This window comes from Coturnix japonica, chromosome 5 (assembly GCF_001577835.2).
Source record: "Coturnix japonica isolate 7356 chromosome 5, Coturnix japonica 2.1, whole genome shotgun sequence".
Taxonomy (NCBI): domain Eukaryota; kingdom Metazoa; phylum Chordata; class Aves; order Galliformes; family Phasianidae; genus Coturnix; species Coturnix japonica.
This window is the reverse complement of record NC_029520.1, coordinates 33,676,285-33,691,546: the sequence shown is the minus strand read 5'-3', so window position 1 is coordinate 33,691,546 and position 15,262 is coordinate 33,676,285. Positions and strand designations below refer to the sequence as shown.

Below are 15,262 nucleotides of genomic sequence, written 5' to 3'. Positions count from 1 at the left end.
TACCTGCAATAGAGGTGTTAATATCTGCCTGGAACATCCTCCATCCATTGTGATCAATTCTGACCATCCCCCATGTGAAGAAACCCATCAGTGGGAGAAAGTGCTATTATTTTTCAATTTCTTTTTAAATGCATGCAGAGATTTCTTAACAAAAACCTTAAAGGGTTCAATACTGTTTTGGTGATATTAATTTTTATGCTTCTTTATAACAACAAAAGCTTTAGTGATAGGACAGGTGTGATTTCTGTTGTTCAAACGGAGAGAAGCAGGGGAGACGCTGCCACCTGAACATATTGGTTATACAGTGACCAAACCAGCTAAATGTTAATTAGGAGTGTTGTTTTATTCAAAATTTAGAACTGAGATATCTTGTCATATCAAAAAAGAATTCAGTGAACAAATTGAGCACAACCAAATTTCAACAGATTTCCTATCCTCATGATCTCACACCTACTTTAGCTTCAGTGAGGCACCTACAGTCAAACACTTCAGAACCTGCGTTGTGCTATGACTTCCATGTCATTTTCAACACTTCTGTGAGTCTGCAAAGTGAAGTATTTCAGTTGCTTATTGTGGTAAATTTTCCTGCTTTTTTTTTTTCCTTTTTTTTTTTTTCTCCTTCATACAACTCCTTTCTGCTGTCTTCCTCAAAATGTAATTTCTACCTTCCACTTTGCTATTATGCAGCTTTAGCACTGACCAGTCATGATTTATGCCTTCCCTGTCCAACAGGAAGTAGAATTCAAGTAAAAGCTGTGATTTACCACATCTTTCTTACTATGCTGACTGGATCACACATTGAGAACTCATAGCTCCAGGTTTAATAATCATTATATGGTGTTTTTGAGCCCCACAGCTCCATATGCTATGATGATGTAGAGCTCTATATTTGTTAACTGTGTGCAAGGCTGGTGTCCTTACCAGAGAGAATACAGTTAAGTGCTAGAACTGGTCTGCCAGTCTGGAGGTCATAGCTTCAAGTGTTTCATTTGCTGCACTTCCATTTCAAAGCATGCTGATATAACCAGTGCCATATCAGATCATGTTCCAAATTTTATCTCTTGCATCTTCCTCTTTTGCTTAACTGTACCACTAATGTTTGGTAATCATGTGTTGATGGAGACTTCCTACCGTTTCTGATTCTTTTTCTACTCTAGTATACTTCCACACAGGCTGCACCTGAGTTGTATATATCCAAGTGAAGATATTAGTTAACTTTTTGAAAAGCAAATTGTTACTTAGAAGTATGTGAAATCTTTCTTGATTTCAACTTAGACACCAGTAACCTTATTTCTCAAGAATTGATTTTTGAAAACAGTTTGGCTATTTGAAAAGAAAATGTAGTGAAATAATGGCACTACTTCAGTGAAAAAAAGCGAACAAAGGTCTTGAGGTTACAGAAAATGAATTAGAGTAATACCAAAGTAGTTTTTCATTTTTCTATCTTAAGCTTTTGTTTTTTTCTTTTCTTATAAGTTTGGCTTTGGAAGTAGTTTTAGTAATACTTACTTTATAAAAAAACAAAACCAAACAAAAAAATCTCAAACCCATAGCTCCCACCTTTTGAATTCTTCAGGAAACCATTTCATTGTTCAGTCATATGTAAAGTACTCATATTCATGTATGAGTAGTAATCATCTTAAATTCATGTAATGTATTCTGCAAGGTTTATCAGGTGTGACGAATTCTGCCAGGTATGTTGCTGTTTCACTATATGACAATGGATCTGCTATAGCATGTTCAGAAGCCATTCAAATGCTTAGGAACTCCTGTGAATGTGGCACTGTTTGGACCTTTGGCCCCAGGTAACCATGGAGGAAACACGCCAAACTCCTCGTGATGACAGCTTCGCAGAAAGGCGTGTGACCCTTTGCAGTTGGCTGTTGACTGGGCAACACACCAAAGCACGTGCATAATTGTAGTGGTATGCTCAAGTGTTTGTTGAACTGGGGATCTGGCAGGAGTTCTACAAAATACAGCATTTTCAATTTATATGTTCTCACTTTTTTAAGCTTCAGTACAACTTTCAGGTTAAAACCTTTGGGAAAATCAAAGGTGGAAATTGTTTTTAAAATAAAAATTTAGGCTAAACATTGCAGCCCCTCCCCCAGCTTCTGCCAAGGGAGGGAAGGACAGCAAAGAAAAACAACTCCAGGCAAAAGGTTTTCTTTTTCCCTGAGCTATTCTATTTTATCAGTTCAGTACTCATTCAACCTGCTTTCCTTATTGTCTGGCCCTGCACCCAACATCAGGGTTAGTACTTATTTATCTCAGCACTCAGAATGTGTGTGTGAAGCTGTGCAGGATTTGGCCAGAATTCTTGTATTTGACTAATTTTGCAAACAAACCTTGGCCGCTCACAAGAAGATCTAAATTCTGAAAGCATTTCTGTACTTGCATTTCTGAAGTTTAGTTGAATAGACTTACCAGGTAAAAGTTACCTTACAAATCGATTAAGGTAAAGGCAATATTTTACAATTAAAAAACAAACAAACAAACAAATACCTCCCTCCAAAATCTCAACTCCTTTTGCAAAGACTATTTTAATAAAAGGATTACAAAATACAAAAGAGAGAGAGAAAGAGAGAGACAGGTAACCTGAGATGTAATTTTGGAATGCAAACTTTTCGTTGAAATGTGCAAGCTCAAACTTAACAAATGTTTAAAATATTTGAGTTTTTCAAATGGTGCCAAAATAAACCATGTCTTTTCTAAAGATTACATATTTAGCCAGGCACTGGCAATGTAAATCTTTCAACCATTTCAAGCATTTGTTTAAAAGCCTCCCAGAACACGTGTGCTCCCAACAAAACTGAAGAATGAAATGTTTAGACCAGTGAAGCTCAACAGCTGACTTATAATCAACCTAATATGAGAACACCACTTTGTTTTTTGGACTCGTGAATGCATTTTATTTACCAATGCATGAGAAGAACAAACAAGAGAAGTCCCGCTCTGTAGACCTGATGTGAAATGGTACAATAATAAGATTCAGCACATTAACGCTGTGATCATAGTGAGAGCAATATCAGAGAAATTGACAGTCAGAGACTTAAAGTGTCTTGCAGCTTATTTCTGCATGTGAAGAAAATCTTGTGGTGTACAAATGAAAAAGAAGCAGAAAACGCTATCAGCCTTCATTAGGAAGTGTTCTAAATGAAGAAAATAATAGCACAGAAGAATCTCAACATGTAGATAGCAAGTTCATTTGCGTATGTGGATGAAGGATGTTATAATTCTTGATCATTTGATAAGAAAATGCATAAAGCCATTTAATTTGAAAATTAAGGTGAATATCTGTAAAACATTCTGTGATTTGGAATAAATAGATAAACAAGTGTGCCAGTGAAAACATTTTGACAGTACTAAACTATTTAAATATGATGGCTTATTCATAAGGGCTGCTTTCATGTTCTATATTAATAGTTAACTAATGAACCTTGCTTTATTGTGAATACATTTAAAAGAGAATCAAACTGACTTCACCTATGGGATTCTGCTAACATGATCGATCTGGCTCTGAACTTTCCAAGTATCAGTAGTTTTCCTGGCACTCGTGGAGAAAACCATGCTACTCATTTTGGGTTGTGGGCTGAATGAAAAACAGTAGTAAATGACTGAAGGTCCACAGTTCTTTTTTGTTAAAGTTGATTTGTCATAATATTGTTAATTAGTATGGGCTTAGGGAAGGCTTACTATGAATATAATTACAGTGCCGAAAAGCATTAATAATGCTTTTATCCCAAGCCAACAGGATGCTATTTACATATTTTACCCTGGCATATTGCTCCCAATGCAAGCATGCTGCAGGATCATCAAGAGAAACACGGGAAATCTCACAGGGGTTGAGTGCTCCTGAGCATCTCAATGCTCTTCAAAACAACAGGGACACTAATTTGACCAGTAATTACAAATGTCACCGTAAGTTTTGCCCATGATGAGCCACCTTTCATCACTGGGAGGAAAACAAATTGGTACTTCTGTTACTTAATCTTATGCAAGCTCATCTTCTTCCATGAGTTAGGACAGAAGTGACTTCTCTATGTCTGCTATATAGCACAGGTTTTCTCTGCTTTCAGAGCATTGCACAGACATCAATCACTTCTCACTGAATAATCTGCAAAACAAAAGCCAATTAATCTGTGTTATTATTATTGCCTATTTCTACATGCCAGATCAGAGTTCCTGCCCTCATTACACTGAAAGACAAAACTCAGACTGAGTTCACTGAGGCCAGAAAGCCACCTGAAGGCACCAAGGGCTGGGCCTCTGTTTCTGGAACTGCCCAACCATTGTCATTCACTGCAGTGGGTGAAGAAGTGAAAGTGTTTTGCCATTAACCCGCAGAGTTGCCTGAGAGCCCCACCAGGGTACCTGTGTGCCTCTTGAGGGGCTTCATGCCGTTTACAACTGTCACTGTAGGATTTGCTGAGGACCACACACCAGGCTATGAGCAAAGAGGAGGTAAAGCCCAACTGCTTCAGAATCTTCTCCCAGCACAGCCAACTTCCCAGGGCCTTTTCCAAAAGAAGACAAACTTTTCTAGATACCTAACTTAATTATGTTCAAAGTAATGGATGTGCAAGGTGATATAAGAAAAAAAAAGCTAACTTAAAAGCTCATTACATCTCATAGTCACTTGGTACAAGATGCAAGACAGAATCAGGAAATATTTTTTTACCTCAGGCACAACATGTCCAAAAGAAAGTAATGAAGCAAATTTACCATATAAATGTACAGAATCAAGTATTACCCACAGTAAGAAGTGTGCTGATGCTATTTTCCTAAACAAAGCCAGATTACACAAGGGGAGGGAGGGCAAACAGCCGCACTATCCAGAGTCTGCACTCACACAGCAATTTGCTTCAGAGAAGGAAGGACTTGGGGCAAGGTGAGGAATTCTGATACACATGGAGAGGAGGAACCTAACACATTCATGCATGGAAAACAAGCTGTGATTAAGTAAACTCGCATTTCCCAAGTAGCAAACAAGCTCCCTCAACACAGCTGCCAAAGGAGTAATATGGAAAATCTTCACATGGAAAAACATGCAGTTAAAAGTTAGCTTAAAACAACAGCTAACAATAAATGTATCATTTTCACAGTGAAGGTAAACTACCTTACTGTACCTATAGGGATAGGGATATTTGCCAGACCCTATGCTGTTCAACTTACTTCAAGACCACAAGAAATTGCCTTGAAAAGGGAGATACTTTGGAGATAGCAGTATTTGCTGATGGTACTCTGTTCCTGTAGAAGTTAGGATGAGCTGTGGAATAGGAACTAGTGGTAATCAGTCAGGGAATGCATAGTAATACAGCAGCTGAATGTTCAGAAAATGGCTCTGATCTGTTCTAATCTTTCACACCCCATGATGAATTCTGAACTGCATATTATAACTGAAGAATAAGACTGAAAGTTGTTGTTGTTATTGTTATTATTATTATTATAGAAGTACTAACTTAAAAGACATAAGCTTTCCTAAAGAAATCCTGATGCTTAAACAATTACAAATAGCTTGGAGAATAAAACAGAAAACATGACATCTGTTAAAGTCACAGCTTGAAAACCATGCACAAATTCTGCTCTATCTTGGTAAAAACACCGAAGAACTAGAAAAGAAATAGATTAGCAGGGCAAGGCAAGTTGAAAACATGAGACAGCTCCTTTAGGAGAGACTCAGGCTTCTGTCTGGAAGATGATGCAAAATACATTAAATCATAAGGGATGTAAAAAATGGTAAGAACTGGGAATGGTTGTTCAATGTTTTTGTAACAGAAAAAAATAGGTTATAGCATTTCCTCAAGCAGAAGTGGCTCAACAGTGCTGACAGCTCAGGTGATCTTTTCTTTCAATTAGTGATCCAAGGTTCAATGAGGACAATGGAAAAAAGATGTCTGAGATGTCTGAATGCAGAATGGGAGCACACTAGAGAGGTGGAAGGGGCTGGGTGCTGGGTTGGTGTGCTTCTGGACTGGAAGCATGAAACTTTTATCCCACTGAATACATGTTGTGGAAAGACTCCAGCCTCACTGGCTATCTCAGGATTGACCAAAGGTCAAAAAGGAACTCATCAGGAGTTTCTGAAGTGACCCTGGATAAATTTGGCTTGAAGGAATGCTACTCATTTCCCTGCAAGGGGCCAGGTTTGTTGGGCAGCTGCCTTGAGCTGACTCTTCTGTTCACCTTTAGTTGTGTGGTAAAAATATGCAGAATACATGGAGATATTTGGTTTGCAAACATACATCTAGGGCCAGCTCTCCTATATCTGTGGGTAATATGGCCGTGTACCTGCGATTTTCCTCCCCACTCCTCTGTTTCCTCCCTCTCTGTAGGATTTTATTCTTCAGCCGTCATATTCCCTCCCAGGGCACTTTGGGAGTCAGCAAAGCAGAGGGCTGGCATTCTGGGCCCAAATCCAGCCCGGATAGTACTCCTGCTCTGCAGAGCAATAAGAGGTGAAAATAAAGCTGAGAAAATGTCCTTGCAGGAAATGTGTGAGCCAATCACCTTACACCGAATAGAAGCGTTTTTACTCTCTAAAGTGATTTCTGAACATTAGAAGGATTTACCCTATAGGGAAGGACAGAGAAGTAACAAAAAACAAACCAGGAAACCTTCCCCACTGTCTGAGATACCCCACAGTGTCACAAGGCTTTCACACAGTGATTTATGATTACTTATGCAGTTGTTCCTCCAATGAAAGCTAACTGTACATTTATTTTGAAGGTATGCTGAAAATACCATCTACTCCACTAGTTACTCAAGTGTATAAAGCTATAAGTGCATCCTTCCTTTAGATGTAGCTACTGTTATTAGCTGCAGTGGGCTATAAGTAAGGAGGAAAAATATCTTCAATATAGTGGTCAGAGTTACTTCTTAAATGTAAACTTACATCATCAATTACTGTATTTAATATACAAATGCTGGACTGTTTGCAGATTCATAAATAACACAAGGAATTCAAATTTTGAAGCTGCTTTCCAGGATTTTGCACCTGAAGCTGGTGGTATTTGAATACACGGTCAAGCTGCGCCTTGCTTGCAGCAGACTGTAGTCTAGTAACACAGATGGAACAGACTGTTAAAATAAGCATCTACATCATTTTTCACAGTACACAGAGCCACAATGCATCTGCTTAAAAACAAATATATGTTTGCAGTGAAACATTTCAACAAATCACAGAACTCAGCAGCAAAGTAGTTAAACATTTATGATTTGATTTTATCTCAGCTTGGAATGTCGCTGGAGTGTCCCACTTCTAACAACTGTTTGCTAAGTTAAGGCTTTAGTGTTTACACAGTGCTGAATGAAGCAGCCTGGTCACCAGATGTGAATGCTTCCTTAGACTGGAGCTTTCAATCAGATCACGGTCCTAATGGTCCCTGCTCCAACCTTCTTCCTTAGGACGTCCACCAGCCTTTCCAACCTGAGAGGGGGCAGGGGAGAGGGAGAGGAGAAAAAAAAAGGAAGCTAACGTTAGGAATGTTCTGGCTGAAAGAGACAGTGTTTGCACTGAACCAAGCTGTCCTGGTGGTGGTCACGCTCAGAAACAAAGCACTACTGTAAAAGAGAGACATTAAGGGAAAATGCAGACAACTTACAGAAAACTTTTAAACCTAAAACCCAACCCATCTGTAGTCAGGGATACGTACCAACTTGCTTTTCTTTTATAGTACACGGAGTATGTGAATCCCCACAAGGAACTAACACAAAACCCTGTGCAGCAATTGTGGCACACATACACTTTGGTGTTAGCACAATGTTCAGTTCTTGCACTTTTAAAAATTTGGCCAGTTCATGCCTCTTCTTAAACTTAACACCTGGCTGTTGTTTCCCTTTAAAAAATACCCTGCTGTTACCCAGCAGTGCAAGATATTTTTATTGTTCAATTTACAAATTTATGCCCAAACCCCATGTGTTTTATGTCAGAAGCTTTTTCAAAGTACATGACAAGCCAAGTCTCTGATGTGTACAATGATATTTGAAGGTGGCCGGCATGACTGTTATGGAGACTACAGAAAAATTAAGTCAAAATAAGTGGGTCAGAGAGCCATCTAATCCTTAATTTTAATGGACAGGCTATAAGCATATCCAGCATCTTGGTGGCTTAATTTGTTCTTTCCTTTATAGGTAGGGAAACCCAAAGGGCTAGATTTGTTCAGGGTTTTTCCATTTGCATGCATTAATTTTCAGCATTCCAGTAATCTTGCATTTAAGCTATTTCTTCAACTTTATGAAACTCTTCCATGAAAGCTATCCCACAAATAAACCACCTATACAGAGCTAGGCACCGCAAGTAGTGGAATACTTTCAGAGCAGTAACCAGCATATTATGCACACAGCTTCTATAATGGATAACAATGAACCACAAGTTCTAGTAGCTGTATTCACTACTGCAAAGTTGACCATTGCTTCATATCTGAAAAGACAGGTTTCTTTCTTTCTTTCTTTCTTTCTTTCTTTCTTTCTTTCTTTCTTTCTTTCTTTCTTTCTTTCTTTCTTTCTTTCTTTCTTTCTTTCTTTCTTTCTTTTCTTTTTTTTTTTTAATTTTTTAATATTATATAACACAAAGAATGTAGATAGGAAGGAAAAAATAACACTGCTTTATCAAAACTGTAAAACATATTTTATCTAATGGCTGTATCAGAGCAGGAAAACTAGTTAACACATTTTGCATTTAATGCCACAAGTCGTGACTAACACACATGGTACGTACTGAAACACTCTTGTTTTCCAGGAACCACAAAGTGACATGAAACTACACCTCTTATTGTACTCACCAGGTGACTTAATTCCTGAAACTTGATTAAGAATTCACCACCCTAACGCAATTATCAGACACCGGGAAATGTATGTGGAAAGTTCACCTGGTTATTGTTGTTCCACAGGGACTCTAAAGAATCAGCTTTTACTGACTTCAATTTCACCTTCTAGGTATAGGTAAAGAGTTACTGCTTAGCCATGCCTCTCCTTCCTATTGTCCATGTATTAATTTTCCTTTTTTAACCAATGAGTGCATTTTTTCCTGTTTTGTAACCTAAATCCATGGCATTTTGTCTCTCTGAAGGCTCTACCCCAACATTTCTAAGTCACTACAGTCAGATCATGCAAGTACAAAGTCAGGGGTTTTCCAGCATATTTACTCCTTAAAGTGGATGAATCTATGCTTTCTGGGTTCTAAGAGTTTTAACTCATAGTTCCTGATAGGTCATACTTTCCTCATCTCCTCCTCCTGAGATATTTCCCTGTTAAATCAGCTTTCAGTCCATGTGCAACTTCAGAAAATGACAGATCAACCCTCACTATCCACAGCAGTGAGGACTTTCTATCCTCTACTTTCAGAAGCATTGCTGCAGCTTTCTTACCACTTTAAACAGATCCCTCTCTCTCTATTTCTCTCACTAAAACCTTCTCTAATGTGCTTTAGGACTTAAAGGAAAGGAGTAACATTTAAAACAGAAGGTTTGGGCTGCCAATTGTCTCTTGATAAACAGCAGAAACAGCAAAATCCAATACCAGAGCTTATTAAAATCTCTACCCAGTCAAAAAGAAATCATGTAGCTTACATAAGAGGGGTAAAAATGTATTTAATAATTGAGGTTTCCTTCAGGGATGCAGGTTAGGGGTCCTACAGTCAGACTCAGCTGTGCTGCACACAGCAGCATTCAAGTTAGTGAGGAGCTGCCCTTGTTTGAAGAGAAATGCCACTGGATGAAAGTAGATGTCTTCTGTTTAACCTTGAAACTATTAGGCTTCATAGAAAATAACGAGGTTAACAATCATAGCTTCTGCCTTTCAGATGAATGATGACTGAAATAATCAAAATGAGATATCCAGCACCAAATACAAACTGTTCAGGGCTTATTTGCCTTTTGTTTCAGCCATGTGTGGATTTGCAAATTTATTTATTCTTTATTAGAAGAAAGAAAAAAAATGCACAGTGGATTAAGAAACAGCACCTTTGAAAGAGATTTAAACAATAATGTAAAAGAGAAACTGTAACAGCTATTTATAAGATAAAAAAAACAGAGGGCAAAATTCACCCCTACGCAGACACAAGACCCAATATACCACTGAAATCCCACTTAAGCCTACAAAATAATGCTATGGGCTGAATCAGTGCTTAATAACTCTTGATACAGGCCTCAGGGGGCTTTTCGGAACGATAATCCTGGACTCTTTGTTCACACAGGGCCCAACTCTGCCATTCTGACTCACACTAAGCAACATTTTTCTTTGTGAGTAATAAAAGACAGCTAATAAGACCATTTGTGTAAGCGAGGCACTACCTGTGAGGGGTGAGGATGACAGAATCACCCCTTCTTGGCTAGGCTTTGCACCAAGCCCAGTGGGTTACTGCAGGCAGCAACTTTTGGAAAGTAAGCATCTTAATCTATGATAAACTGAAGGAATAACACGATGTGTCAAAATCAAAGCTAACTGAAATGTCTCAGTAGCCAAATGAGATGTGTTGGGAACTACCCTGAAAGTCTGGAGGTCTGTAGAGTTTGATTCAAAATACAGATGGCAGTGACCTGAAGAAAACATCTTCTATTGTTTTGTGCAATCATGATTAATCTACGAGTACAGCCCCATCATATTTTACTTCACTGAAAGCAGCACTGACTACACTTGATGGTATCCCAAGACACAGATTTAACAAGTGAAGGTTACTTTTCCTTGTGAATAAATACTCTTTGTAGTACAAATGCAACGTGCAATATAATGCCTGGGAGAAGGAAGCATAAGGCACACCATTGTGAAGAGCCTTGAAATGTTGCCTGAACATGGATGTTGCCAGCTATGTCATTCTCAAGACAGATTCTCCACCATTCTCAGCTCCTCCTTCAATTCTTTCAAATTTCATTCTGTTACTGCCTCTACAGCTGACAAAAGCCTATATGGACTGTATGATACTCTTAAGGTTTTATTCCCTTAAGTATAACCATTTAGATTCTAGAATCAGCTTCAATAAGACTTAAAATTCTTACTACCAGGGAAGTTTGTTCAAGGAGCCCAGAAGCTGAATATAGAGTTGAAAAAAACGTATCTGCTGGTGTAACCACCCTCTCTACTGCTGACTGCTGAAGAAATCCAGCTTTAAACTGGAGCTTGGGATCAGGAAAAACTCTGAAACCATGTAAATCCACACAGCTCCACCCACACTGCTAAATTTTGATCAAAAGAACTCCAAATGATAGCAGTGGCTTTTATCCACAAGTTCCGTACATGACAGACTTGCAGCATCACAGAATGATCTTCCAGGGCATCGTGCCCCAGAAGTGGCCAAAATGTATGTTCAAATGAAAAGAAACCCAATGAAAGCATCCTTCAAGTAGCCTATGCCCTAATCTGCAAAGCAATATACAGACTAGCAGAAAACAATAGCTTCCACCTGCATATGGGGGGTTAAGTGATAAAAACAAAACCCTCCTGGATTTTGAAATGCTATATAAAAGCCTATAAACCTAAACTATAACCCTTGGTTATCTTTCCAATAGATAAGATTAGGTTTAGGCTATGAAGATGGCCTTACTTGCATGATTTCTGGCTTCTTCTGGAATGTGTTTTGCTAACACAAATTCCCTTTAGAAACCAAGCATTTAAAAATATATTAGATAAATACAATGCATTGGACAAAAGCATTACAAGCAATTTAGCAGCTGAGCTCAGTGAATAACTGACTGCTCACTAAGCGGTCACACACACACACACACACACAAAATCACTTAATTTCACCTCAGTATGAAAAAGAAAATCCTTTCCCTTGTTTCTCCATTTTCCCTTAGTTTTCTTCTTGGATATATTTCATTGAACCTTACAGAGTAATTTTTGCAAAAGTCATGGAAATTAGTGACACAGAGAGGAGAGGCTGCTTTGATTCGAGCACCTTCCTAGAGCTAGGTGCTTGGACACTGCCTCATTTAATCTAGAGGCCAGAGGAAACTGGTTCAGATCTGGGATTTGTGGAAGGGAGCCAGACTCCAGTGGCTTCCCTCTTCAGGAAGCAGCACTGTGCTAACATTGTGTTCTGAGAGATTGTTTTCAGTTTCAGTTGTGGAAGCTGCTCTCTTTGAATAAAATGCTTAAATGTTCATAGCACCAAAGCCTGTAACGTACAGGTAAGACCTCACAGTAGGTGGCTTGCCATGCTACAGAGGCATCTCTCTCTTGCCTTCTGGTCAATGAAACTCTATTCTTACTCCTAAATTTAAATATTATTTTTATCACCATAAAAACCTGCCTTTAGAAAAATAGTAAGTTCCAACTGATTTACTAAAAAACATAACCTGTCTGCATGTAATGCATAATATACCAGCCTGTAATAATTTCTTCATAAACCATCATTCTGTTAACAACTATGCTGGCTCAGAAGGACCAGTTTCCTAACTGCCTAACCAAGTTTCCTCTGCAACTTTTGCATTGGATTCTGGGTATTCAGCAGTGGTTTTAAACCTGATGCCAGAATTACAGGGTAGAATTCTGTGCCCTGTGGTAGACAGGTGGCTGAACTGACTGGTATAAATGGTCTTAAAAGACGAGTCTTAGAGACTGATTTAGCAGCATCAGCAAACTCTAAACTGTGGTACACCACAGTGTTGAATCTAATTACTCCAGACACTGCTGCCAATTCCTGACTGACCAACAGTGGTTGTAATGTCACTCCAAAAAGTATGTTCCACTAAACTTACAGAGCTTAAATTTGGCTGGGCAAGCCATGCTGTCTCTGAAAAGCCCTGTCACAAAACAAGCATTCCTATTAAATCCCTTTCAGCATCTTCTCAGCTCAAAAGAGTAATTCTGTATATGATTAAACTTTGAAGCAAATACAGCCAGTTGGGCTCCTGACAGCAGACATATTTCAAAATAAACCTGGCTTACAGAGGCCTTGGCTAAAATATTAAGCCTTTATCTGTGGTCCACAATAACTAATCTTGTCAAATTGTTTGCTCTCTACCTTCTGTTTGGAAGATTATGGGCTAGCTCACCATTACTATTCACCTTGTGCCATCACCAGCAGCAGGAAAAGTGAGCGATAAACACAGTTGGTCTGTTTTGACAGTATTTCACTCTACTTTGCATTAATGTAGACTGCTACACAGAATACTGTGTACAGAATGTACAGAATAATACAGAATCAGGACTTCAGCATCTGTGCTGGATTTAATGCCACCTTGTGAAAGGTGTTGCTCCTTTGCTTTCAAATGCTTTCTCAGGACAGCATACACCAACTGCCTAAAATAGATGAGCTTATAAGAAAGAAGAATAAACCCTGAAATCATTATGCTACGGCACCATCAGCTTCAGTAAACTGAAATCTATAATGTACTTGCCCTTTAGATCAGACAGAGACCTGTTCTGCGGGATCCAACTTTCAGATCTGAGCACAAGCCTAGCAATAAAGAGTTAAGAAATAAAAAGTAATTGAAATAGAGAATATATTGGCATACTGGAGGCCAAATGATACTCATCACATTATTTAATCAGATCACAGAACTTCACCTAATTAACTCCAGCTTCAGTCCCACAGTTTATATGCTGGTTTTATGCAAAGTTTACTACTTTTACTTGTGCAAGAAAACCCTTTTCTATACCTCCTTCCATAAGCTTGAAATACTTTTAGTACTGGCAGTTACTGTTTCCACTCTCCTGGTATCACAGTCTCTTTCTAGGAGAAACCTTGACACATAAGCCTGCTCTTCACTGTGACAGCTTTTCCACATCGTTTGTGCTGATGTGACTAGGCAAGGCTCTCCTAGATTTTCCTGCTGGAACTCCCCATCATCTGCCTAAGAAAAGCTAGAAGTTTTACTTTCTTGCTAATGTATCTTCACCACACAAAGTATTCTGTCACAGTATTTATTCATTTCAAAAGAGGACAGAAAAGCGGATACTTCCTCTCAGCTTTTGAAGATAACTAGTCCTGTCCTTTGGTAATAATAAAAAGTATCAATAGAGAGCCATGATTTACAGGCAGGTTTATTCTTTCTCTGAATGGTTCCCACCTTCTTTCTGAGAGCAATACAGTCTCAGAAAAGCAAATATTCTTTCCTTTGAACACTCACAATTCAGAAGGATGGTCAGAAATGTTATGTGTTTAAAAGGCAGATATCAAGCCTATTTCGCACCATGCACATTTTGCATGAGGCAAAAACAGCACACAGGGAAGGGAAATGACCTGTTGAAGCGCAGCCAGCTAAGAAGACAGAAAAGACCTGCCTTTTTTTTTTTTTCTTTTTTTTTTCCCCCTCTTTTCCTCCTTTCTTTTCTTTTCTTTTCTTTTCTTTTCTTTTCTTTTCTTTTCTTTTCTTTTCTTTTCTTTTCTTTTCTTTTCTTTTCTTTTCTTTTCTTTTCTTTTCTTTTCTTTTCTTTTCTTCTCTATTTCTTGTTTAACTTTATATACAAGCAGTTTTGACCTGGACTGGGTTCCTCATGTAGTAAGGAAGTACAAGAAGTACAGTAAGAAGTACAGGCACAAATGCCTGCAGAATTAGAGTCTAAAACTGCTGGATAAAGAGCACATTTCTCTTGCTACTTAACCCTTGTTATCCCACATTCAGATGAGACATAATTCAGTAAATGTAGAAAGAAACTACTTTGTAACAAGTTTTGTTTTGTTGTAAATTCCTCTTCAGGAATATTAAAAAACAAAAACAAAACAACAACAAAGAAGTAAAAAATATAATGCCAAAAACAACTAATATGCACAAAACAAAGAGTTAGGATTTCTGATGCAGGAACAGTAGTTTGTTAATAGTCGTAAGAATCTGTAGGAAATGAGGTTACTAAGAGACTCTAATCTTGAAAAGGATCAGTATGAGATAAGTCATCATATTATACTGTTCTGTGTATTTCTAACAAGCTTTCCTTGTAGCGCAAGATCTGAACTTTTCAGTTGCCAGTTCCACCACTTTTGAGCATGCTGCTAGTCAAGCACTGCTTACAACAAGTTCATATAATCTCAAACACTGGTGCAATGCTCAGGCTTTTTACCAAGTCCACCCCACCACAGCACAACTTTGGCTGACTCTTCCTGATATCATAAACATTAGCTTTTCACTATTCCACAAATATTTTACAAAACCTGATGCAGACTTGCTGGCTCTAGGCAGCGCTCAGCAATGTTCTGTCTCCCTGAGGTGATCCCATCCTTGTGACCAAAAGCAATCTGGAACTTGAGGCAAGAAAATTCCTTCCTATAAAATACTGTCAAATTCTTGCCCTATACATTAAAATACTGAATTATTTAAAAATAGTT

At 38.3% G+C, this 15,262-nt stretch overlaps 1 protein-coding gene across 7 annotated transcripts in view; it reads right to left on the bottom strand.

Moving 5' to 3' along the window:
- Positions 1 to 324: 324 nt before the first annotated feature.
- Positions 325 to 15,262, bottom strand: part of MIPOL1 (mirror-image polydactyly 1) — a 168,445-nt gene continuing 153,507 nt past the window's right edge. For all 7 annotated transcript variants that reach the window (XM_015865035.2, XM_015865033.1, XM_015865030.1 and 4 more), the window contains one exon: positions 325 to 7,429. In XM_015865035.2, coding sequence (XP_015720521.1) covers positions 7,363 to 7,429 — 67 coding nt within the window. In that variant the 3' untranslated portion in view covers positions 325 to 7,362. The remainder of the gene's footprint in view (positions 7,430 to 15,262) is intronic.